The 26,589-nt window shown below is 40.3% G+C and overlaps 1 protein-coding gene across 12 annotated transcripts in view; it reads right to left on the minus strand.

Annotated features, from left to right (window-relative positions):
* Window positions 1–26,589, minus strand: part of CLIP1 (CAP-Gly domain containing linker protein 1) — a 61,283-nt gene that overhangs the window by 26,800 nt on the left and 7,894 nt on the right. For 4 of the 12 annotated variants that reach the window (XM_039560872.1, XM_039560865.1, XM_039560862.1 and 1 more), the window contains exons 2-10: window positions 22,925–23,120; window positions 21,871–22,439; window positions 9,511–9,635; window positions 8,245–8,461; window positions 6,218–6,415; window positions 5,753–5,856; window positions 5,163–5,223; window positions 4,086–4,118; window positions 575–679 (exon numbers count right to left, since the gene is read on the minus strand). In XM_039560872.1, coding sequence (XP_039416806.1) covers window positions 575–679; window positions 4,086–4,118; window positions 5,163–5,223; window positions 5,753–5,856; window positions 6,218–6,415; window positions 8,245–8,461; window positions 9,511–9,635; window positions 21,871–22,439; window positions 22,925–23,018 — 1,506 coding nt within the window. In that variant the 5' untranslated portion in view covers window positions 23,019–23,120. Of the gene's footprint in view, window positions 1–574; window positions 680–4,085; window positions 4,119–5,162; window positions 5,224–5,752; window positions 5,857–6,217; window positions 6,416–8,244; window positions 8,462–9,510; window positions 9,636–21,870; window positions 22,440–22,924; window positions 23,121–23,844; window positions 23,950–26,589 lie in introns of those variants that run through there. The other 8 variants (XM_039560873.1, XM_039560867.1, XM_039560866.1 and 5 more) reach the window with 4 other exon arrangements.

Raw genomic sequence — 26,589 nt, forward strand, 5'->3', positions numbered from 1 at the left:
GTCATCTCTTGAACTTCTGACTTGGGACAAAGTATGTCAGTTATATTCTGACAGGCAACAGCATTACTAATTACTGGGATATCCATTAAAAGATTATGTCATTGGTGAGAAAAAAAGAGCTAGAAAGCCACTGCAAACTATGATTTAGCAAAGGAAGTAGTACAGCAGCTACTGAAGACCTCAAAAACCAGGCCCTAAATACTAAGTCTGTGTTAAAAGGACTGGCAAGTTCAATCTTTTTTTTTTTGGGTTTAATGAACTCTGCTAACTTTTAAAATGAGCTACTGAATGTTCCTTTATGTCAACTCACAGTCCCATCTTGCTACTTTTGGATCCAAGGATTACTTTTGCAGTGTGAAGACATCTTACCTGAGTTCTTCAACGAGTCACACGTCCTGGCACACACACACACCCCATGGAAGCTCAAAATTAATGCTAATTTTTTACAGTGTTCCAGCTCTGGCTATGACAGGAGCAAGGACCTGTTCCAGCACGTGTCACCCCAAGCATCGTGCCATCAGAAATCTTCCACAACACAGATCAGGCTTGTTATTGAAACAGGGAAAACCATTACCCTAGTGTCTTCTAACTCCCTCTGGAGTTTGTCAGCTTTGGTCTTTTCAAAGAGCAGGCTCTGTTCAAGCTCCTTAATGCGGGCATGCTCCAGTTTGGTCTGCGTCTGTTAGTGGAGAGGGAGAGGAAGAGAACACAACGGTGCCACCATCACATGCCAGCACAAGAGGAGGAGCCACATGCAGGCCGTGCTGCCAGAGCCTTCTAACAGGTGAGCCGAGAGGATGCAAGGGGGGGAAAATGGACAGGGAAATGCTATGGATGAGGAAGATGGGCTGAAGGTGTGAATGGATGGGCATGTAAAAATTAAATAAAATGTGTAAAATAAAATAAATAAATAAATAAATAGCAAACGGAGAAATATGAACCAAAAAAAAGTTTCATGCAGCTGAGTAGAAGTTATTTATCAGTACATGAAGTTTTCAGCACAAATTAGAATAGTTATGTCAAAAATATAAATATGTGCATATATGTCTCTACCTGTTCTAACAGGATGGTAAGTCCCTCTCCTTGTCATCCCACTACCTTTTTCCTTTAATGTGTTCAGCTTAGTTTAGAAAAAATTTACTTACTAACAAGGGGACAAAAATTCTCCACTGAAGCTCATGTGACAAATCAAAACTTTAACTTTCTTTTTTTGATAGTAGCTGTCTCTAAGTCTCAGCCATAAAAATGCTTCTGGCCAAGACCTGGGAACATGAAGGTTCACTTGTCACTACGGTTTGAATTATTTGAACAGAAACAGAAAGAGAATGGTTGTCTGTAACTCCAAAACCTTCCTCTTTTTTTCCCCTCTTCTCCTCTTTCAGGAAGGAAGCAAGCAACAAGATTCCTCAAAACCAGATTAAAAAAGTGAATCAGCCTGGTTGCTCTGCAGTTACTGAAGTCTAAATATATTGAACAATGTGTGGAAGTAGGAAAAAAGTGAGATCTTTGGAATTCTAACAGGTTCCTAAAGAGAAGCAGGACACAGATGAACAGAAGTGAGCAGGTACCTCCTGCCTTTTGCTTCCTAAGAGAATTTTTAGCAAGAACACAGGATATTTGGTATTCTGTCTTGATATCCAGATACTCCCTGAGGCCTGCAAGAGAGCCTGAAGTTTGGGAGATGCAGGGAAAGTCCAGCAGGTAGTTCAAACCTGACCTGCACCTCTGAAGTAGGGAAGAGAAAAAAATGAAAGAGAAATACAAAGATGGAGATGAGCTTCTTGTCTACTTCTCCAAATGCAGAATTCCTTCTGGCAGCAGCAAGTTATCTTCCTTCCCAAAAGCATCCAGACATCCAAGGGGGCTAATTTTTTAAACAGCTGGCTGTGTTACTATGGAGTTCCTTGGTCCACAAATGTTTAAAAGTTGCTTTTTAGATTTGTCGATGTTTTGAAATTCCACGGCAGGTCTGTTTCTCTCTCAGTGGAAGATCTTCAGGGTATAACAGGGAAAAATGCCCCACCAGAACACAGATTATTCTTTTTCCTGCCCACAGCTTTTGAAAATGGAATTAAGTGTTCTAAGAGAAATAACTATTTAATAAGTGCCTACAATTCAGTTTTCTCTCTGACACAGGTCAGTATTAGCTTTGATCCACAACCAAATTGTAAGTAAGTATGAAAAACAATTGGCTTTAAAAACTGGAAATTCATACCTTAGCTGCTCTAACTCACCAAGGGGATCTACTGAAAACCAAGAAATCCCAAACCTCGTGGTTGCAGAATTGTCCCTGTGTGCCTTCGGAATATGCAACCTTAAGTTTTTCTATGCTACATAAAACCCAAAGCCTCTGATCATGAATTTTATAGACAGTGTTTTACTATTCCTAAGATCAGACAGACCATCACTGATTACTGGGTTGTTTTAAATCCCATCTCTTACACACTACAAAGGCAAGTAAGTTAAAATCCTGCCAAAATGGAAATAAAAGATTAAAAAATAATACTCCAGAGATCTTTGCTTGACACCTTTTTCCCCATTCAGAGCATGAGAGCTTATCCTTTAATCAAATCTGATTTCCAAGGGACAGGTTCCAGATTCCCCGAGGTAAAAATCACTGCAAAATTTTGAACTGCTCGAATTTCTCTCCTGATGATGTAGAGAGAAATTCTTACTGATTACGGTTCTCTTTGAGGAACCCCAGAGCACAGTGAACAGAGAAGAGAGAGTACCCCAAAAATAAGAAAAGAATTTGATTGTAAATCTTAACTTGCATGGAAAAGAAGAGCAGGAAAAAAAGAAACAGACAACAAAACCAAAGGAATCACCTTCCCCTTCTCCAAAGCTTTACAATTAGGGAAATGATGTGGAAACAGGATTCTTACTCTGCCTTGAACCTCCAAGAATTCCACCCAAACTTCAGAGGCTGGACATCAGCTCTTTCCAGCACTTGTGTATTCTGGCTACTCTTTCACTCCAGAATAAACCTGCCTGTGACATTCTCCATCAAACTGTGAAATTGTGCTGAGGCCATAAATCCTGACCATCAGTTCTATGGATGGGGGAAGATGCCCTCCAGTCCCCTTGTGCTGGGATACAATCACAGGACACCACCGGGATCAGGGAGCATCAGCCTGGAAACTCTCCTCGGGAGAGTGAAGATGTCCATTTTAACGGAAAAATTAGAACAGGGAAGTCAGGAGAAAAGATGGGATCAAAGAAGGAGTGCACAAAACAAGAGAAAGGAAGGGAACATGCAGATTTATTTCTAACAAAGCATCAACCTGACAGGGAGACTGGAGGAGACCCAGATCCCTGAGAGATCTCTGCAAAGAGAACCCCTAAGGATGCACAGCAGGAAAACCAGTTCTGGTCTTGAGAACTTCCTGTCTTGGCTGGGGATGCAGCAGAGGAGGCAGCCTGGGATAAATTTACCTTTAAAATTTTACTATTCTGAGCTGGGGAAGCAAGAGGGCTCCTTAAACATCTTGCAAGGCCATTTCTGTTATCAAGTAACACATTTTTCCTACATAATTTGAAGAGGAGCTACATGAAGTTCCATAAAATCAGACAGCTTTGCCCAGTAATTGTTCAGATGGTTTTAATCATCTCTCCCTTTAGCATTTCATACAGAAAAAAGGAAAAAATACGGGGAGATGAAGAACAGACAGATTTTTCCCTCAGAAAAATCATCATCTATTGAACAGCAGCAGGATCTTGTAGGAGAGCAGGCAGGATTTTGTGAAGAAAACTGCTAAAACCCTACATTTAAATTAAGGCCACTTCAGGATGCTGGTCAGTCATGTTCTACAAGCTCCTAGACTCTTCAGTGAGTTGCAAAGGTTTTGACCCCAAAGAATTCTAATGACACCCTGGACCTGTCTGCAGTTAATGGGGATTACCACGTTTAGTCATTACACACATTCTTTCCAAGAAATGTTGTAATTGCTCTGAAAGCAACATGCACACAAATACCAGAGTCAATGTCTCAATAACAGATTATGCAGTTAGTGAATCAGTATAAGCATTTTCTGCACACAATCTGTTAACACGGGATGTCTCTGCACATTTAAGTGCCCTCTTACATTTTCTGGGTCTTCTGAAATCTGCCTCTTTCGCTATCAGTAAAATTAAAAAAACAAACAAACAAAAATGTTTCACCTGCAGTCTCAGCACTACCATTCCAATACAAACAACAGGAGACATTTCATCAGCTTGAATTCAGTTTACACCCCCAAGTTAAGCAGCTTGACAAACCAGAGTCTTTAGGATGGTTTGCCATGACTATCGACTGATTTAACAGAAAATAAAAACCTGAAATATTTCCATGGACTAAACAATAAAAGGAGCATTCTATGATGAGTCTAGATAGGTATCTTAAAATGAATGGAAGACTAAAATAAAAGAAATGTTACATGAAATGAGTATTTTTCATAAGGCTAGCACTTAAATCACAAATGCTTTACAGCAACACAGTTAACTAAGGTTGTACTTTATGCTGTGCAAGAAGTTCTGATATCTTTCTGATTAGACAACAGAGTAGAACAACTAAAAGTATCTTGCTTATTAATTGCAATTTTGGGATAAAAATTGGCAGTATTCAAATACCTGAGAGCAATCCCTCCCTAAATATCTTCTATTGTGATTATGTAGTAACACAGTGTGCTGTAGCCCAACATTATGGTTATATAAACAACAGATAAAAGCTGCACACATTAATTGCTATTTAGATTTTATGTGCAAACTCTCAGGACAAAACACTCTTCATTAATCAACCTTCCCTAAGGGAAGCACAGAAATTAATCAAAAAATGGATCAAACAGAACTAGACTTCAATATTCATTTTCAAAGGCATAAATATTAACTTGCAATTTTGTAACTTCAAAACTGTTTTTTTCTCTTAGTGATTACCTTTAACAGCAAAAGACAGAATTTCCTATGAATTAATTTCTCTAAGTAACTACAGCCATTGCACAGCCTTTGCTGAAGTGTGTAACTGAATTTGGGGTGCAATCCTGCAATTTTGGGGACAATTGGCTTACTCAAGGACTGCAGAATTGGGTATCATTTTCATGTGGCTGGACCAGGATTGTATCTTTTAATGATTCCTGCCTTTCTGTGCCCTCCTGGATATCCTCTTTACAAAGCTGGAGATATTTTACCTCTAGGTCTCCTTTGGTAATGGATTCTTCTTCCACACGGAACTGAAGGTCTTCAACTTTCCTGTGGGGACAACTCATTAAAATTCAGGTAACTTTGGAAGAAAATGCTTTCGAGCTCACTTTTCAGTGGAATTCAGAATGACAGTGACAACATTCCCATTGTACCAGCAAACTGCCAGGAACATTAGGGAGAAACCTCTCACAGGAAGCATCAGAGGGACAGAAAACTGCTGTCCTTAAAACACTACCACTGACCAAGCAAGGCATCAGTATTCCTGCAGCTCTGAAGAGGGTATTTTGTATTAAAACCTTTTAAATCATCATTGATTCTCTCCTTTTTTCACCCTTCTGCATGATCTGGCGTGACCTAAATGAGCAGCTTGATCTCCCATTCTATATATTCTACCATTCATGTAGGAAACAGTCAGAAATTCAGGACACATCCAAAGAATCCACAGGCCTTCAAGATGTCACGTTGCATCAAAACTCCAGCACTGAGAAACATGTCTGGAGTCAGGATGAACAGCAAGATGCACAAGGGCAGCACAACAAGAACATTCATTACATTAGTGAGGACAGTTTGGGGTTACCTTTTCTCTTCCTCAAGCTGATTGAGGAGCTCCACTTTCTCCCTATCAGCTGCCTCCACCATGGCTCGGAGCTGGTCCATTTTTGCCTCCATCTCCAGCACGTGCTAATCAGGAAGAGGAATAAAACCAAAATCTACTAAGCTGGGAAATACATGAATTTTTTCCAAGTTATGTATCTGTACCTCAGTAACTACAATTTGGCGAAGTGATGGGCCAAGTGACAGGAACGTTATCAAATATGTATATGATCAAAGACTGTAGTGAAGTTCAACAAAAATGAGTTAAATTCAGTAGATCTGGTATATCATCAAGCCAAAGATCCCACAAGGGAGATCTCACAGGTATGGATTATTTTACTTTTAGCACACCACATCTTACTCCCAGTCCTTTTTAGTAAGAAAACATCATTGCAGAGGTTAAGTCCATTGTGTTAACTCTGTTTCAAAAGAACAGTAACTCTCTTACCCGGTCGTGCCCATCGCGAACCAGAGCCAATTCCTGCTCTATCTCCCCTACGTGACTCGTTGCTTTTGCAACTTCTGCCCTCTCAAGGTCCCTTTCTGCCAGGAGCTGCTCAATGTGCTGCTGCTTCTCCTTCAGGGCCTCCTGGAGGGCTGTGGTGCCCGAAATTTTTCTTGCATACCGAGAAGAGGTTTCTGTCAACTTCACAAAATAAATGTGTTAAAAATCATCCTGCACCAAGTGAAAAAAAAAACAGGGGCTATCTCCAGACTCCACAAACACAGGGTTAGTAAAGCAAATGCTTTCTGTGACCTACTGTACCTTCTCCTTTTACACTTAAATTACTTCATTTTCCAGAATTTAACAGTGGCCAACACGTGTGGTCAGAGCCCTGTAATGAGCAGCAGGCACAGGAGGAGGCAGGAGGGATGAAGTTAAAATAAAAGGCCTCAGTTGAAGGTGGAGACTCACACAAAGACTGGCTCAGGATGTTCCTAAGCATCTTTTTGCATTAAAAAAAGAAAGGCAGCTTTCCAGCAAGCCAAAACCATCGTGCCTCTAGTTACCAGGTAAAAGAAAATAGAAGCAGCCCTGAACAACTGAGCAGTTGATGTGAGAGTACAGCAATTCCCAGAGAAGTTTTAGTTTTCCTAGAAACTGAAGTACGAAAAGTCTGCTGTGTCAAAACTGATTACAGGAAATCTCGTTTCCCCAGCAGCTTAACTTTTAAAGAAAAAGTCTCAGAATTATTTGGACAATCCTTTTAACTTGGATGGCCACCAAATGTTCACGCTGCCTGAGAAAAAGAGTAGGAAGAAAGCTGGAATTTTAATTCCAGAAATAATGGATTACAGCAGCTTTGTATTTTACGGCCTAAATCATACAAAATCCCCGGGACACAACAAAATAAGCAAATACATTTTAGACATTCACAAGGTGTAACTTGGGGGATCACAGCACATGGAATAAAGCATTTGGCTCCATGTGTTAATGCTGGGATCCCAAACTAGAGGGCACTCTGCAGCTGCAAGTGCAACTTCCAGAATGGATTAAGGAATGAAGTCCCACTGTTTGTGCCAAATAAAAATCCTTTTTGTGGTCAGGTATTAACCCTGGTGCCCTGACCGACTGCTGACCTCTGTTAATCTGCTTCAGTTCTGCAGGACCAGGGTAAGTCACCTCTCTGGGCACCTGCTGGTCAGTGGGACAGGGAACCTGTTCCACATCACTGGGAGTCACCTCTTCCTAATCAGATCTATCAATGGACTTTGGTTTGAAAAAAAAAAAAAAGGAAACATCTAGGGTGACTGTGGAAAAATCCAATTATTTCTATATTTTCAATTGCCATAAAAGAGACTTCTCAAAATTCAGCCTTCTCAGATTTCTGTTTTACTGCTGCAGATTAGGACATTTATGTAACAGAGCAACTTCAAAAGAATCCATAGTAAGTGTATTAGGTGGAATTAGTACTGTGTTAGATTTCACCTGAGCCACTGCACTCAGCCTTTATGAATTCATAAGATTAAAACCAAATCTAAAAGGAAAGAAAGAGGCTTCTTGTCAGCAGAGACTTGGAAATTGCTCCTGCTGCATTTCTCAGCTGACTCATCTCTTGAGCAGCAAAAGGAAATTTTTAACATTTTAGCCAACGTGAAGCTTCCTGCTTAAATAAAACAAGTGTGATCTCTGGAAGCTTCAGTGCACACCAGATCCTCAGACATGAACCTTATATGACAGAGGTAGTGACAATGAATTAAATGGGGACTGCAGCCAGAGAAATTTGTCGGTGTCCTTAAGCCCCTTTCTTATTGCAATCACTCTGTTAGCCTGAATTAAATATTCAAACATTCAGCTGCTCTCCAGGGCTAGCTAACATTTCCTTCCTTCATGCATGCTTCGAATGAAGACAAGCACAATGAAACGTACGGTGTGCTCTGCCCACGATCTGCTCTAGTCCCCGTTTGCACGAGCCGAGCTCGGGCGGGCTCGGGGCTGGGAAGGGGAAGCATGCGATGGAAAAAGCAGCTTACGAGTCCTGTGCGGCTGGGCTTGCTGCTTACGGAGGAGGCCACCGAGCTCAGCGAGCTCAGGGACGAGGCGCTGGGGCTGCGCTTCAGGGCCGTGGGCGTCGGCAGCACCTTGCGCACCGCGGGCTTGGCTTTGGCCGGCGTCGTGGAGGGGAAGCCGATCTTGGTCACCTTGTGCACCGGGGCGAACAGGCCGTACTTGGGCTGGCACTGGAAATACCTTCCAAAAGCAAAGCACACGGAGGAGAGCAGGAATTAACTTCATTTCACACACATGGTCTGGGTTCATGCAGAATTCTAGATCAGGAGTATAAAAGTATTAAAGGACAGGAGAGCAGCTGGTGACCATCTTATCCGCATTGGATTGCAATTTTATTTAACACCAGATTTGGAAAAGGAACTTTGAGAAGCTGAAACAGCATGATCATATCAGACTTCAGAAAACAGAAAAACAGAAAAAACACCACAGCTCTAGTTCCTAAAAACTTCCATTCAGATTCAGTTTTATACCCATAGCTTTCCCCTTCATCACATTCCTCTGAGCTGCCAACAAATGTGGTGGCTGAGAGTTAAAAATAGAAATCAGATTTTAATTAAATCAAGTAGTTTTATATTTTATTACATACATATCATTTATGCATATTTGATGATACAGAACATATATCTTTGGTTAAATATAGACAAAAGCCACTTACAATTTTAAGCTGTGATCACCTATGTTAAGGTGGGACAATCCCTGTAAAACCTCTTTTTAATGAGGTAAAAGACTGGTCCTTATGGCAAATGAGAAACAAAGTTAGACTGTGGTGTTAATTAATGCCTTCTGAGTGTGACCTACTGGCAGAAGCAGCTACACTGCTCCCAAACTCTACCAGGGGGCAACTGTTGGAACAGGAGCTTCCAGCTCCTGGGATGCTGGAAGATTTCACTTAAGTACAACTATTGGATATCCAGAGATTTTCTTAACTGAGCATTCCTTCCAAGCTGAGAAATCAAACAGGCATTCAAAAGAAGGAAACTGTGTTTTCCATTACCAGTCTATGAATAAAACTCACATGGGAGCAGAGATCAGCTCATCCCATGAATGTGAGAGAAGTGCTGGCATCAGAAAATTCAAACCATCACGCAACAACCCTCCCCACCACCAGAAGACAAGGCAGGTTTGGAACCTCCCTCCTCTCCCCTCATTGAAAATTTCAAGGAAGATATAAAAACCCAAAAGAGAATACAGAAAAGAATCTCATGAAGTAAATCTGGGGACAGACTGACCTCGTGCCAGCAACAGCTCCATCATTCTTTCCCAGGGGTTCATCCAGCTCTACTCCACACCATTCTCCTTTAGCAAAGTCAGTTTCTCCCAAAAAACGCACGACTCCAGCTTTTGTTCCTCCAACCTAAAGAAATAAGACACACACCTGCATTTAATGCATTTCCAAATTAAGATACCGAGTTCAGTGAAAAAGCTTTTGGCATAACCATGTTCACAAAGCACGGGAATGACACAATCAGTTCTTACTTCAAACTATGTATTTTTTTTGTCTATGAGTTTGTTTTAATGTTGAAAAATTACTGATCTTCACAACCAAAAATATATTTAACAAGCCACAGTATAACCAGTGTACTGAATGCAATAGATTTGTGCTAGAGTTTCACATAAATTTCTACCAGCAGATTTCTAAGGTCTGTTTACTTCTTATTCTAACTCTCTGAGGAAAAAGAAATGAAATGAAAAAAAAATCCTTTCATATTTTCTCTAAGGAATAATTCAGATAAACTACACAGTACAGCCCTCTTGTATTTAAAAGAACTGATATAAAGCATGATACAGAGCACTTGGCAAAACTGCAGATATAACCTGCTATTTGAATCCTTGGGGAGGAGAGAATCATTTTATCTTTTCTTCACTTTCAAGAATAAAAAAACCCAACCCAAACACTCCTAAATGAAAGACTAGAAAGCAGCAGCTTTTAGACTTATAATATTAAATATTTACAGCCATTCCAATTACTTGCAATGTCTGTGAGCTACAGCTTTTCGTAACACCCAGGGGATGGAAGAATTAAATTAAGTGAAGAAGGAAAAGGTGTTGTGTGGCTGACACTTGCCAGGAAGAGCCACAAGCCAGAACTGCAGGATTCCTGCAGTTCAGGAAGATAGTATGTTGTGCCCTCAATTTGTGAAAATCTGTTCAGCCTGCATCCAGCATTGTGAAAACAGGGACATGGTGATGGAAACCATCTTCAAGAGATTCACAAAATTCCACATGGAAAACACACCAATGGCTTGAAAATGTCCACCCATGTTTTCCACCACGTTATACAACCAGGAATATTGTGAGGCCTTGGCAGAGATCTTGAATGAATCCTCCTACTAAATACTGTGATTTTTCTTTTTATAAACTAAAAAGTAATTTAATATTTCAAATAATTTTTACAGCAGACATTCTATTTCTTGAGGGAACTTCCCAGGATTACTAGAGAACAACGAGCTCCTCGTGCCATAATTAAGGTGCACCATCACAGCACATGAGAGAATTCACATTATTCCATTTAGGATGTGCTCCCTCACAAGGTCACTCGTGAGGAATCGAGGACTTTACGTGTCCACAAAGTCCCAAGTCAGTGCCCAGGAGCTGCCACACACATTTGTGCTCCAGTTTCTGGCTCATCGACTCCCCTCCAGTGGCAAGATGAGGCTTCAGTTGATGAGGAAAAATAATCCTAATCCACAAAAACCTCAGAAAAACAGGGAGAATAATGAACCTTTTTTGATATTATTCAAGTGAGAAAGCTGGCAGAGGCACCTCTTGTCTGCACTTGAGGTGGCAGCTCCTTCTCTGCCATTAGAAGCAATTCTGGAACAACTGCAGGTCACCTTCAGATCCTGCTTTGAGTGGCACTGTAGCAAATTATTACTCTCCATGGAATAAAAACACACAAAGTTTACAGTTATCATAACTCAGCCTAATATAGTAACTCGTAGAACCTTTGGTATTTGGTGTTCTTGGCAGAGAACACACAAACAAGCACTAGGACGGGCTCAGAAAAAAAGAATTGTAACCACCCAAAGAGTTACACAGAATCCAGATCTCTGTGGCATGGTGGTGAGGAGGGAATATATAACATTGATAAAGTGTTTCCTGGGAAGAACTACCCCTTAAATTGAGGGATATGTTATTCACCCTCACACATTATCCACTTTTTCTAGAGATTAAATAGCATTAACCTAAGTACAAACATAAAAATAATTTTTAACTGCACTATCAGTCCATACTGAGTCTTCCAAGTTCTTACTCCTTTTCCAGCAAGTTTGGGTAGGGTTTTCTGTCTCTTTGGGTTTGTCCTGTTTTGTTTGGCAGTTTCTTTCTCTACAGATAAATTTGGAACAGAACTTTAGGTGAAAAGACTGGTTAGTTCTGGTTAGAAGCTGTTTCTCTACTCAGTTTTGTATTGTTTTCTACCTGAAAACAGAGTTAAATCAAAAGAGGCTCTACAAACCCATTTAAGAAATTAGACAGGAAAACTAGAACAGCGGCCTAGATAAGGAGCATCCCTTCAAAGACAATAGTCAGGTTTGGGGTTGAACAGAGAGATTCCTCAAGCTCCTTTTCCAGAACCCTTGAGCCAGGCAGTGGAATTTTATTCCTGTTTTGTGGCATGTGACTGTGTTTGTGGTGATTTTTTTTAAACAAACCCAAATGAATTACCTAAACACAGCCACCCACCACGTTTCCATAGGAAGGTAAGTGGGGTAAGTGAGGTAAGAGGTGTCTGAAGCACCGTGGTGGAATACGGTAACTCCATGCAAGGATTCCCAGGGACAGGAAAAACTGCTGCAATCTGTTCCCTCCAACTCACACCATAAGTAAACCTCCACATAAGTAATGTTGGCTCCAGGATAACACAGATTAAACTTGGGTGCAGAATGTTCATCCCTTTTTCTTTCATACCTTGGCCGTGCTCATCTTCCATGTATATGTAAAAAACGTAAAGTGTTTCTTTTGAAGATACTACATTCAAACCACAAACTGGGAGACGCAACCTGGAGGAATCTGGCAGTGCCCAGCCCCCCTGGACCTGCTCCAGCCCCTGCAGTGCCCGTGACCCACTGCCTGGTGGGAGCCAGCAAATGCAGGAATTCATATCCCAGACCAGATGGGGCTGCACAACACGAGATTCCTGGGAGAAGCAGCAAAGTGACTCGTCTTGTAACCATGGTACCTCGGTTATTTTAAACAGGACTCAAGGAAGAATGCCAAAGAATTTTTGCTTTTTTCCAAACCCAGTTCAGCTTCTTTGAAAAACCAGCTACTACGTTTCTCTTTCTGCACATTCTGTGTGTCCTTACAAGAGCAGGAATCGGAGCACCCGGTGGCATGCTCAGAGAATCAGTGAAGGTCTGTATGGGCAGTTTTGCTCAGTTAAGCAAAAACTTTCTAAATTTCAGCTTTAAAGACAGGTCAGCCCTGCTTTATAAAGCCTGAGACTACTGAAGGCTTCCAATCATTCACAGACATCTCTCCCAACAGTGTATTTATCTCCAGCTGCAATTAGTACCTGCAAGTGGCAACACCTGCCTTGAGAAGAAAATAATAATAATTTATTCCCTTGCTAGCACAATGTGAGGTGCTACTGTACAACGCAGTATGGTAAAGGCTGAAATGAATTTTCATGATGAAATTTGCTGTACATATACAGACTTAATAGTGCCATAAATGGGAAAAAAGATCCTGACACGATTAAACTCAACTGTTCCAACAAATATGAAAAAAGAATTTTACAGATTATAGCATCTGTTATAGAAAAATTATTTTTAAAAATTGCAAGAATTAGAGCAAAAAAAGGTAAAAAACCCAACCCCAAACCACAAAACTCGTTGCATTTGCCAGCAGATCTACCTCCCATATTGCGTGAAGGACTAAAATAAAAAAGGTCAGTTTCTAAAAGAAACAGGGAGAAAAATTATTAAAAGGTTTCTAAAAGTTCTATGAAAAAGTGGAGCACAGCTACCACAAAGACAGTTTTCCATGACCTTCTTTCATGCTAAGGCAGGTCACTAAATAATATATAGAGAAAAGAACTGCCAGACCTTTTCTCAGTCAGTTCCCACACTCAATACAGTCAAGCTGTAAAACACAAAGCTGTAATACTCCAGAGAATCTAGGTTAGACTACAGGTCATTGTGAGGTGAGGAATTTTGCTTGGAACTCGCTAGAGTTATGTGAAACACATGCAAAAAGCGATTAAATTCCATTTATCCAATTATACCTGAGCTGACATTAATTTGCTGCCAGGTAAAGTGAAATAGCAAAACGGGTTTGGAAACCTGAAGTGGTTAAAAACCTCCTGGTGAAAGGACAGGGGGATGAACACGTCAGACCTTGTGAGAACCTTTGTGGAGCCACATTTCCAAAGATAAGGAGAAGTAGGAAACAAATAAACCAGTGTAATCCAGGGAGGGGGAAAGAGAGATGGTCTAAAAACTGAGAGTGTGATTTGAGCAGTGCTGGTGGAACAGAGGATGGGCAGGGTCTGAACGTTGTCAGTGTAACAATATCACTTATTCAAACCTGCACAGAGGAGGTAAAAGGTGAGTAACAACTGCTGTGTCTCCCCTTCTAAACGAGCACGAACTTGTGGTGACTCCTGAAAGCATCACTTGGCTATTTCTGCATTTTCAGGACAATTCAGCACCACAATATGCAGCATTTGGAAAAGTAAAACCCATCCAGCCACACAGAGCCTTTGAAACACCTGGGATCCACTAATCACGTTCTAATCAGAATCATCTTCCTCTTGTTTCTCCAAATTTAGCAGAACTGTTTCCAGCTGGCAACAGAAATTGTGTTTAACTGATTTGTTCACCCCTTCAAGGCCAGAGGGAACAATGGGATCATCTCCTCTGGTTCTCATGGAACAGTTCTTTCCATTTCACCCAGTTCCATCTGTAATTAACCCTGTAACTGTACTGAGCTAATTTCTGTGGGGATGTTTTTGGAGCAGAGCTGATATCCATCAGGAAACACACTTCCACTGACAGGCTCTTTTCATTCTTAATTGCTCCACTGTCCAAACATATTTAAAATGAAAATAAACCGAATTTGACTGTGGCCTCTGGCCACTGGCTCTCATTATGCTTTGTTTTGGAAGATTACAGAGCTCTGCAGCATCCACCATGCAGGTACATACAGGTTTTAAGCACGACACCTCAATATTCCCTTTGAAAATTAACATCTTAAGTTCTTAAAATCTTTTAGTGCAAGATACTTTCTCTTGCTTGAGTTATTTTCCAGCTGTATTCTGAATTCTTGCCAAATTCCAACGGGTTTTTCAAATAACTAAGGATGTAAATATTCAGAGTTCTTAAATCTATCAATAATGTCCAGTGCTAATTTTGAAGTTAGACTGTTAGATAGTATCCAGAATTTTAAAAGAATAATAATCCCACCACGTAACTCCGTAATGGCATTTTCTCCATTAAATCTATAGTTTCAGAGAAGGAAGCAAAAGCGTTTGACAAAACGGCCATGTTTTAGTTTGTCAGCATTTGCTTTCTCTGACAGTTTTTGCCTGTGTTTTTTGCTGAGATTAGACAGATATTAGATATTTGCTTCAGACTGTCTTATTTCCTTTTAGAAATATCTATGTAACATCCAACACTGGATCAAGGCATGATTGGAACAGTGCTAAACATCTCCCAAACTTTAAACTGGCCTCCCTAATTCACATTTTTCAACCCAGCAATTCTGTGAATAGCAGGATTAATGACAGCAGTTTTCCTGTGGCATTGGATATTATGGTTGAGTGACTTCACTATCTAAAAATGCAAGAGGGATTTCTGCTGTTTCCATTGATGGGAACAGGATTCAGACAAGCCTTGATCATGTGGATTCTCTGATGTGCAAAGTTCTGTGAAGGCAAATTGCAGCTTTTCCAGAACTGGTGGGCAGAGCCTCCACCTTGTATTGGGCTGTTTCCATGGAACTCAGAAGAACTTGCTTTGAAACCTCTCAATTTCTCAATCAGTTTGGTTGCAGTCAACTTGGAAGTTCAAAAGCAAGGCCAAAGTGGGCAAAAAACCTCACGTGCAGTAAGATACACACTGTGCTATCACACAACCCTTCACTTCCAGAGAAAACAGTTTAGTAACTAAAACTGAAGTGCTATTGAGGTTCAATTAATTCACCCAACACAAAGGAAACAAACAAAAACCGCCCCCCCCCCCCCCCCCCCAGCAATTCCATACTACAAAAGCCACCCATGAATTCATCACCACCACAAAAAAAGCAAAGACTAAAATAAGTAAATAAACTGTTCTTTCTCCCATCCTGTGTTGAAATGACTGAGGACAACGTGTTCCTGGATATTCCCCCTTGGGAAGGCAGGGAGAGGGGAAGGGAGCCAGGGAATCCACACACACAAAATGAATTAACTACTACCAAAGCATGTGGGGAAGTCACCAGTCCCTGCCATTACATCCCAGTAACTCACATGCAATTTGAAGTTAAATAAGGAGTTGCCAAAACAGAGTGACTCAGACCCAAATCGTGCCTTGCTCTAAGATAAATTTAACCCCTTAGTTGTGAGCAGGTAGGTAGTGACATGTCCTGAAAAATGCTTAAAAGTAACATTAAAAGAAAGCAGAGGTTTGCATAGGGAAAGTCACCTGGATGATGAATTGCAGGCAAAGCCTTTGGATATCCCTTATCCCTCAGATATTTTCTCATACATGTATTTCATGCTGTAGCAGCCACTTAGCAAACTAATCTACATCGTGTATTACAGTATCCAAAATACTGTGCCTAAGTAGACATACATAAATATAGGAATTACTTTCATCCTTGACTTAACATGACAAAGCCATCAAAATACCTCACAGTCACCTCAGCTCAAGGATAAAGCAGAAGTGTGACTGAGCAGTTAAAACTGTCACATTTGATGGAGGAGGCTTGAGAGAAGAGCCCCAGGAGAGCACAAAACTATCACATGTTCCCAACTTCCAAATTTTTCTTCCTTTTCCATTTTTGCACACATTGTGCCAGATATTTTGGCACTGTTTTAACTGTAACACCACCAATGACTACTTGTTTTCATAACAGTTAAATATTATCATAGATTTTTAGACAGACTAAGCTCAGCAGTACATTTTCTATTCAGAAAGTTGTAAAATCCAGAAAAAAGGCAATGCTAAAGGGAGACATTCCCCTCTACATGTGAAGCTTCTTTTTCCCGTGGCTGCTTTTAAGAGCCCTGGAATGTAATCAGTTGACAGCCCTATGTCACGTTTACTTGCAGATAGGTTACGCGGGTGGAAACAAATCTGACAATAATCTCCTATCAACCCCTGCCTGTCCCAGCACCAGAGACCTTGGGAAGAAACAACAAAGCAAGGAGTAACTTATAGCCAGCTCTGTAAAACAGGGAATAAAGAGAAATTAGATGGCACTCATGCACAGAGAAGAACTTTGCAAAAAGGCCACATCAGCACACGCCTGTAAATTGAGTTTGCATCTTCTTGTGAACATATGGACAGAGGCCGAGTTCCAGCTTTACAGCTCAGCCCCAGAAGCAGCAGATTTGGCAGACTGTGATGAAGCTGTAACTGGTTAAATGAATGAAAGCACTTTAATCCCTTGAGAAGGCTAAGGCCCCTTAGGTTGATAAGATTTTTATTTATTTATTTAAAATACAGCATCTGGTCCCTTCAGGGAAAAGCCGACGACACTGTCAAAGCTGCTTCAACTTTTGGTACGGGCAACAGTTGTCACATAAAGCAGATTCCTCTCTTTTATTAACAGGTTGGCTTTGTTTTGGTTGGGTAGTTCAGGGGGTTTTGTTTGTTTGTTTTTAAAATCAACTTTGCATTGGGCTCTTAAGAAATCCTAAGTGTGCAACACCAGGGCAAACAGGTTCTCTGGCCACAACTCAAACAGGAAACCCAAACTGGCTGAGCCTGAAAGTAATTTGTTTTCTGAATTGGTTTTCTGTTGTTCTTTCCCCATCTGGTTTAGCACCGAGCACAGCACTTCCACTGGCACTTCTTGCACAGGAATTCTTATTCATAGCAGGTTCAAATGCTGAAGCTGGAGCCTGATTTTCAGCAGGAAAATCAACTGAAGTTCTGGCACTGTGTCTTTAAGCCCAGAAAGGCTGGACAAGGCCAGTGAAGGAAGTGCAGATTTCCACATCAATTTTCCTGTGTTACAGAATCCCCAAATACAAGATCAGGCTGTCCAGAGTTAATCTTCTCTCTCTAACTGCTAAATCACATCCACATTCCAGAACATACATCATATGTTAAGAATGGAAATTATGCCTAATACAGAGCTGTTTGAATGACTCTTTGCATTAATAACTCTTCTTTGGTTCAGCCCTATTTTTATCCAGTAAGAGATACATAAATGCACCAAATGAAAAGCTGAATAGTAAATTACACATAATGAACCACAATTCTTTGAAATATCTAACTTCTCTACCTATATTTTCAACATTTCCACGTACTATCATGAGGTAGCGTTGATTTCTTGTTAGCGAAAGGAAAATTAAGCATAAGCTTGCTGAATATGGCTCACATACACTGGGATTTGAGGGAGACATTTATCATCAGAGATTCCCAAGATAGCAGAGCACAGGGTGCTGTTTCAATTAATCATCTTTGAGGAGTAAATGACAGAAATCTAAAGGTCCTTTTCCACTAGAACATCCATTTAGGGCTATAATACTTCAGTGAATACTTGTGTATTCACTCAGTTTGATTTGCTTTTGATTTGCTTTGACTCCTCTGGAATCTCAAGAAAGAGAACTTCTAAGACAACAGGACAATGGGAATTTCTCCACGATTATTATATTTCCCTTATGGGCATTGATGTCTACCATGAGTTATTTTTCTGATGTTTACAACTCAATTTAATGGCCTGGAAATGTCTTCTTCAAATTGAGGGGAAAAAACAGGAAAGGTTGTAGCTGATTGTTGTAAGTATTTTTCTGCAGGCACCCACAGCTGACATATCCAATACCTTGAAGCACTCTCTGTTTTGATGTCAACATCTTTTTAATATACAAGGTCTTTTGGGAAAAGAGGTTTTCTGCCCCCTGAAAAAGCAAGGCTGCTTGTTTTGCTTCTTTTTATCTCTGTATCTGTAGCACTGTTCAGCACAACCTCACATGAGATACTCTGAGCAAGCCTGGTTTTGAGAATACACAGGTGATCACCTCACAGCTCTACTTGGTTTTTGCAGTGGAATTTATTTTCTCTGGCATTTCTTTTCTGGTTTGTTTTTTTTTTTCCCCCTCTGGAAATTTTCTTTTACTTCTCTGAAATTTCTTTTCTTTCACTCTGAATAAGTGTCCCAAATCTGTATGTAACCACTATTCTTCCTAGTGTTATCTGAATTAAGGAAAGATTATATAGTACGTGTCTTCATAATCAAATAAATCAGGGATACATTCACTGGAAGCTTCCTTTATTACTAACTCTTTATATTTTGAAGATATCAGTTCTTCTGTAGAAGTTTGGGAGGACTCTAATATGAGACCATGTAGTATTTGGTAATTCTAACTTTAAGCGTACAAAAAACTGGTGAAACAACTAGAGATCAAAGGAATAAGAAAATAAGCCTAAGGCATCTTTTCTCTCCACACAAAACAATACAGGCCATGCACTGGAGCTTTAATGAAATCCTCAAGACTTCTTTGCTCATAACAGCCTTTAACCAAACCACCTCATCCCAGCACCACTGGTTCAGCACAACTGAGGCAGCAGTTAGCTGGGACAATGCAGAACATCTCTGTAGGAACAGGAAAATATTCCAACAAAGCTGAGCTGCTGGGAAAGCCTGAAATTGAACCCAACATTTCAGGTTCAAACTTGTGCCCAATTTGCATCTGTGTAACACAAAAAGTTGAGATGTGAATTAGTAAACACTGTTGGAATGGCCTCTTGTTCCTTGCTAATCCAGACTGGGCAGACAAAAAGAGCTGCAAGACTTTGCCTTTTTTTGCTGAAGTCACCCAAAACCAGCAAGTTACCAACAATAAAAAGAAACTTAAAGTAATTTAACTGATCCACTCAAGGTAACTCCCATTAAGAACATTTTAGAATCCAAGGTAGAGGAAAAAAAAATTAACAGATTGAAATACTTCAGTGTAACACCCTGAGATCACACACTAAGATCAATAAAGTTGAGGCCATCTGATGTCCATTCTGGAATGTCATCTTGGCTGATGAGCTGTGCCTTACCCATCTATGAATCTGCCCTTTAGGACATCATTTTCCAATTAGATGCTTTAATAGGACTCCCAAATGAGCTTTTGTCTATCATGAATTCATTGTTCTGAACTTCAGTTCTACACTGCTGGAGGCTCCCTGTTCTCACACTGTAATTCTCAGCAGTTGTTTTCCCCACGTGTCCATAATCATCAAAAAACCTTTACAAAATACTCCCACAGCAGTTGGTCCAAGCTGCAAAAACTGATGGATGTTGCAGCACTGAGCCTCTACAGCCCTGCAATGGTGTGGTCAGACTGGAACACGTCACGGGGCTGTGACACCACATTGTCACTTAGAGGGGAAATTCTGTGCTGAGGTGGGACTGACAACTCCCACCCAGCCTTTCATCCTCTTGTGTAACATATTACTGAAAAGGGGCTGCTGTGAGCATAAATAAAACCCAAAAGACATGGAGCAGGCCAGGTGGATTTGTCCCTCTGATGGAGCAGGAATGGCCGAGCAAGTGACACAAGTGACAGGCAGGTCTTTCCCAACAGCTGGTGCTGGTTGTAGGCTTTGAGGACAGTTCCCAGAATTACTCAGTGACACCTCAACTCTACAGTCCACAGTGCTGGACAGGAGTTCAGTGTCAGGGAAAAAATATTAACAGATGAACCAATTATTCAGCCAAATTTAGGATTATTTGAACTAACCTGGCCACTTAAGATACTTACATCTGAATTATTATTAGACAAGACAGCAGAGTCTGAGATCTAATACAAACAATTAGCATGGAATCCCAAAGGATTAAAAACCACTAAACAAGGATCCTGTCCCTTTAACATTCATATTCCTGAGTGTCTTATACTGCTATATAAATTATAGTCATGCATCACCAACACACTGTGCTAGGAATTACCCCAAAACCTCAAACTACAATTTGATGACTCAAGAGGAAGATTTAAGGCAAACAGAGGTAGTAGAGAGGATGAAATACTAAGTTTAACTTGTCCTACTTAACAAACAGAATTTGAGACCTTATTATTATCAAACTGTGGCACTTCGGATATGCTGCTTCTGCAATCTGCAGGAATTAGATACAGGGAAGGCAGAGCGATGCCTTCACAGGCACCAGAGAATTCTCCCACCCAAAGAGGACATCCCAGGAGGGCTCACAAAGGTCCTTGAGGAAAAGGCACACAAGTGGTTAAAGCCCTGATGTTGTCTGGAGGACAACAGGGCTCTAGTCTCTGACAGAAATAGCCAGGGATAAACCACAAATCTTTGTTTCCATTGGCACTCCAAGAAAACACATCTCAGCCCAAATCCAGCTGTCAGCCAACCCCTGCCCTCACTTCACCTTTGTCTCCTTCTTCAACATGGCCCTGTGTTTTAAGCTCTCCTTAAACAGAAAGAGGAGGCAAATTCTTCCTTTAAAAATACAATGAACTAAATTAAAATATCAGTTTAATTCACTGCAGAATTATTATCTGGTGGGGCAATGCAGGACAAACAATAAAATCTGGGGGATTTTTTTCTATACAATGTCCTTACACTAACCCCAGAAATGTTTCTATGCCAGGACACTCACACCTGCCCAATGGAAATTCTAAAATTATATTGTAAATAAGAAGAGATTGTATCAAAGTAAGAGTGAGACAAATCTTCAGCTTAATGATGCACTCGAGTAAATCAAACCTAAAATCAGGTCTCTGCTACAGTGATCATAGATCTGGTGGGCATAAAAGGATCATTCCAGCTATACTTGAAGGCTACATAAACAGTCTTTAAATTTAGAATATAACACACAACATACCACCAGTTTTCTGATAATTATTTTAAAAAAACATTAAAACTAACAAATCAACTCCCTTTTAAAAAGGTGAGATGATACACTGGCAGAAGCATTTAGGGATCTGAATTTAGGAAGGGCAGCCAAGTAATGTGGCACATCCCCAAGAGCACACGTAATTCCTGGCTGATCAGTGGCATTATGTGACTGCTTCTGTTCCTGCCTATCACCACTCAGGAACAATCAATTATTGAACTGTTTGCTTTCTAAAGACATGGCCCTGGACAGGGCAGAAGACCTGCACGGAAATCTTACACTCTTGGTTTTTATTTAGCATGACTGAAGCTCTTGAAGACACAGAGAGATAAGCTACAAATATGTTGTTAAACACAATGCTGTGTTTTAAACAGTGGAAAAACATAATAGATTAAAACCTGCCAAAATAACCATTTTATCTTGGTACTGCCAAGATATTCCCACAGCATGCAAAGAGCTTGTTTACAGAAGAACCAGACAAAGAAAGCTAGAGCATAAATTTACATTATCTTGACCAAGGAAACAGCAGAAAAGTTTTGAATATTGGCAGAAGTTTCAATTAATCAATCAAAAGCAAGACAGGGAAATCTTACCAGAACACGATCTCCGATTTTGAGCTCCCTTTCTCCTTTCTTTAGTGATCCAGCTTCTGAGAGATTTGATATAGATTCACTGGCAGTTTTGGAAAGATTGCTAATCTGAGAAGGAGTTGCATGTTCCTTAGCAGCAAGAGGAGTTTTCTGTGGAATTCCTGAAGGGGGAAGTGCAGCAGCAGATGAGGACACTGCACTAGCAGCTGACGTGGATGTTGGTGATGTGGCTCTCGAAGCGTGAGCTGTCTGGGTACCGTTGGCTTCATCCTCTGTCACCACTTTCCTGGTCAGTTTGGATGGCCTTGTGAATATTCCCCTCAGGGGTTCACACTGGAAATAGCGAACTCCAGCCACCGAGCCATCGTTCTTCCCAATGGGTTCATCCAGGACAATCCCTGCCCACTGCCCCGGAGCAAACTGGGTTTCTCCCAGGAACTGGATGAAGCCAGGTTTGTTTCCATTGACCCAAACACGCTCCCCAACTCTGAAATCATCCACAAACTCCTCGTGTGTATCTGCAGGGGCTGTGCTTGAGGTCTTCTCACTGGGAGCTGCTTTCTCTGCTGGAGCTGAATCAAAGCACAATGAGAAACAATGGGAATCAAATACATTAATATTCCAAAGAGCATCATTACTTAGTTTCAGTGTTAACAAACATCTGGAAAAGCATCATTTCTAAAAGGAAGATCACAACTCCTAATTTTCCTGTGCAAACACTATCATCTCTGGGAAAAAATAATTCAAAATCTAAGGACAGAGACACTGAATGCATTTAATGAAGGTTTTGGTAAAAACCTTGTAAAAATCACAGGTCTGACTTCAAAAACTACCAAAGCATTTTTATCACGACAAGGTTTCTTTGAAGAAAATTGCTTGATCTCCAATTAGTAACCTTTAGATTTTTTGTAAGTTGCACATCTAATTTTTTAAAATCAGAAATACAAGCAAAAATACATTGGTGTAAAGAGTAAAAATAGTGTATACTACAGCATTCAAAGTACTTTTTGTCAGAAGATGAATAAGGGAACAATTAAGATATTTAACTATTCCTTACCAGCAGCAACAGGTGTAGGTGTTTTCAGCAATGTACCCCCGTGCTTGATGGTCTTTGAAGGAGCCTTAAGTCCACTTGGTTTTAACATACTCATCTTTTTGCAATACCAGTGGTTAACCTCCTCGTCTGTAGCAACTATCTTTTTCCAAACATGGATAAAATATATTGTTCAAGCTTTTTCAGCTCTGGAATAAACCTGTATATGAAAAGATCAGACATGAACAAAGATCAGTGTTAACTCCTACAGAAGGGATTTCTATATATACACAATGTGTGTATAAAATGCATTATAAAAGCTGCTTTACAGTAGCAACCAGCAGCATTTCCAATTCCCCATCTTCTGAAAGCCATTTCCTATTAAAACCTAAATCATCAAAATAACTCACTTTGCTGAATGCTGCTGTATTTGTCTTGAGATTTAAACTAAAAGGCTATTTTAAGAAACAAAGCCCTTAACAGCATAGCTAACATTACACATAGATATAACTGCTCCACACACACAACTCTTTTCAGTCACATTTTTCCAGTGTTGCAATATCCCAGCAAAAGCAACTTCGGACTAGAGCAATAACAGCAAGAGAAAATAAGACAGCCAGGAATTTCAGGATAAAAGGAGTAAGGTTTCTAAGAGATTGGAACTGAAAAGCTTAAATTGTTTAAGAGTTACATGATGACAACTGAAAAGCAAAGAGCCACCTCAGCTTTCTGTGACCTCAGATCACAAGATATGCTGGCTCGCAGTCCCCACCAGTGCCCCAGCTAAGAGGAGGGACTCTTCCCAACGTTGCTAGGATAGAACTTGGAAGACAGCTAGAAGCTTTTCAGGGAACTGTGTTTTGCCACAGGAGGCATCTTCTTTCTGATTACAAAAGCTTCAGAAAGGCTTTTTCATCTCTAATGAAAAATCTGTATTTTTTTACCTCGAATATGAATTCAAAGCCGAACTTCAAGGCGACTGCTCTCCCCCATCTTCAAAGGGACAAACTATTCTGTGTGAACACAGCTTGGCTTTGTGCTGACTTTTATATGAGGCACTGCCAGAACAGCTACGCCACTTAAACAGGAGCAGCACACACCTAAACAAAAACCTGAAGGGGAAAAGGAAACGGGCACGCAGCGAGTTTGCTCAACTGTTTGCTGAGAACACGTCAAACAAGAACTACAAAGCAGGTCTCAGTCCTGCCCTTTACTCAGCATTCTGGCACCTGTCAGGACAGAAAGTTGGGCAGCTGCAGCCTCCCCAAACCAGTACCCAAGGGTGCAAACTGGGAGCTCAGCGCCCAGTTAAAGGTAAAACAAACCTGGCAGAAGGAGAGACAACTCTGCTGCAGCAAGGAAAACTAAGGAGAATAAACCAACCCTGTCTTTATCTACCAGTCTAAGATTTATCCCTCCTGTATTATGAATTATTAATCAGTGTTCCTAAAAATCAATTCACTGCTTTGTGAACCTAAACACCAAAGTGAAACATTCCTCATGCTATTTCAAGACCTGCCATGCCAAATTCAAGGCATTTTCTAAGTCTGCAATAATGTTATATTTTAACGAGCATGAATTACCACCTTGGATGTAATTGTGTTTGCCAACAATTTAAGTTCTGCTCCATGAAAATGATGAAGTGCCGTGAAGACTTCTCAACCTTTTTCTCCTAGTGTTGCCAGAGGTTTGTCACCCACCTGCCTGCAGAGTTATGAGTCTGCATCATATTTCCTTATCTTTCATTTTAGAAATCTTCTAAAACTGCACTTTGATCTTACACACCAAGGACCTGAAAAGCCTTCTTTTGTCTCTTAAACATGTGCTCCCTTCCTCAGGCTACAGGCCCTATTCCCTCCTCTCCGATTCCAGAATTTCCATGCTCGCCTCTCTTACTTTTCTCAACCCATCAAAATCCATGAAACAGGAAAACCTATACACGATAAAGGAGGATTTGGTACAAATACAGCAACAGGAGAAGCATCATGCTCAGTCCTTTTTAGTTCACAGTCAGTCACAAAGACCAAATTGATGGAAATTTGGGCCGAGGGGAGTCCTCCTTAAGGAAGATTTCTCCTAAAGCCTGGAACCTGGAACTGTTCCCCAGCACTCTGCCATTCTTTTCCATATGTTACCACTTTTTTTGCCCCCAAAGACCATTCCAGCACCACTGCAACTACATTGTGCAAGGACAGGTGTATCAAGAGAAAGCACACACTATATTACCACTCCAAATTAGACTTTGCCAGTTTCAGTTAATTATTTATTAATAGATGGTTAAGAAACCTCTGCTCAACAGAAAGTTAGAATGTTCCACCACTGCATTTCTTGGCTCAGGGTACTCATTCATAGTTTAATCTTGCTCTCCACAGTCATGGGTTATATATTTGCTGTGTCATTTGCTTTTCTCAACACACAGGCCTTCAACTAGGCCAGAAGTAACACAATCCCTCATGTCCTGGTTTCAGAGTTACTGAAATTGTAGCTTAATTCAGACAAAATAAAAGCTAAAATTATGGGCAACACTTTTTGATAAATGACTGCCTCACTCCAATAGTTAAAACACAACTTTTGGTCTTAGGGACAGGGCCTTTGTAGTAGCATTGCCTAATGGAGCTCATAAAACACGTAAATTTGCATCAAGTAATTTTAAGCATGACACACTCCAACATATCCTAACAGGCTCCAGATGTCAATGATCTCATTTCAGTTCTCATAAAAGACAGCAGCTCACTGCTTGTCTCAATTTGTTCTTTCTTCCCTTGAACCTGTCTCAGCTCTTCTGAAAAAGGATCCTTATAACCAATAGGCAAAAATATTACTGTGTCCCAAAATATACTATCAGGAACCTAAGGAAAGGTCTGGAAAGCCAGTGATAATATATTCCACGGAAGTGTTCTACTGCAGGTTCTACCAGGAACAAAACTGAGCATAAAAAGAGATTTTAAGCACAGCTCTACACTTGTGCCATTATTGGAAATGTATGACTACACACAATATGAATTTTAACTGATTAATGATATCCTTATTCTTATTTACCTTCTACAGACCTCTGAGTATTGCATGGATCAAGCAGCAAGTTGGAAACCACTAGTTTAAGTAAATAAATCCTACTAATGTGATAATAGATATGAATTCTGTTGGCAAGCTGGTATTAAAAATAAATAAATAAAATGTAGCCACATAACCCTGAATTTAAAAGCAGAATATTTTCCAACTGTCAAAAAAGGAATTCCTGTAATAAAAAGAAAGCAGCTGTCCAATGTTCCTTTCAAGACTATTTTCAACAAATAGTACTCCAAAAAGAGCTAAATTAAATAAGAACACAGGGAGAAAAGTCAGCTCACTCTACTTAACCCTGTAATCACAACAAGAATTTAGGAATACCAGTGGAACCACAGAATAGTTTAGGTCGGAAAAGACCTCTAAGATAATTAAGTCCAGCTTCTCCTAGTTCTTCAAAACATTTCCAATTAAAAAGATTAATATTTAACTTAGTTAACACCATTAACAGACTAAATATTGTAGGAAAATGCCTTGCAATGCCAATGCATTTCTAAGCTCAAAAAGAGACCACTGGATTTGTTAATTGCGCTGAGCATAGAGGTGCTTTGCAAAACACATATAAACAGTCACACTAAAAGATAAAGAGTAAATATTCTAAAAGGGGGTTGTAGAACAGGTAACTG

The sequence above is a fragment of the Corvus cornix genome, chromosome 15 (genome assembly GCF_000738735.6).
Source record: "Corvus cornix cornix isolate S_Up_H32 chromosome 15, ASM73873v5, whole genome shotgun sequence".
NCBI classification, from domain to species: domain Eukaryota; kingdom Metazoa; phylum Chordata; class Aves; order Passeriformes; family Corvidae; genus Corvus; species Corvus cornix.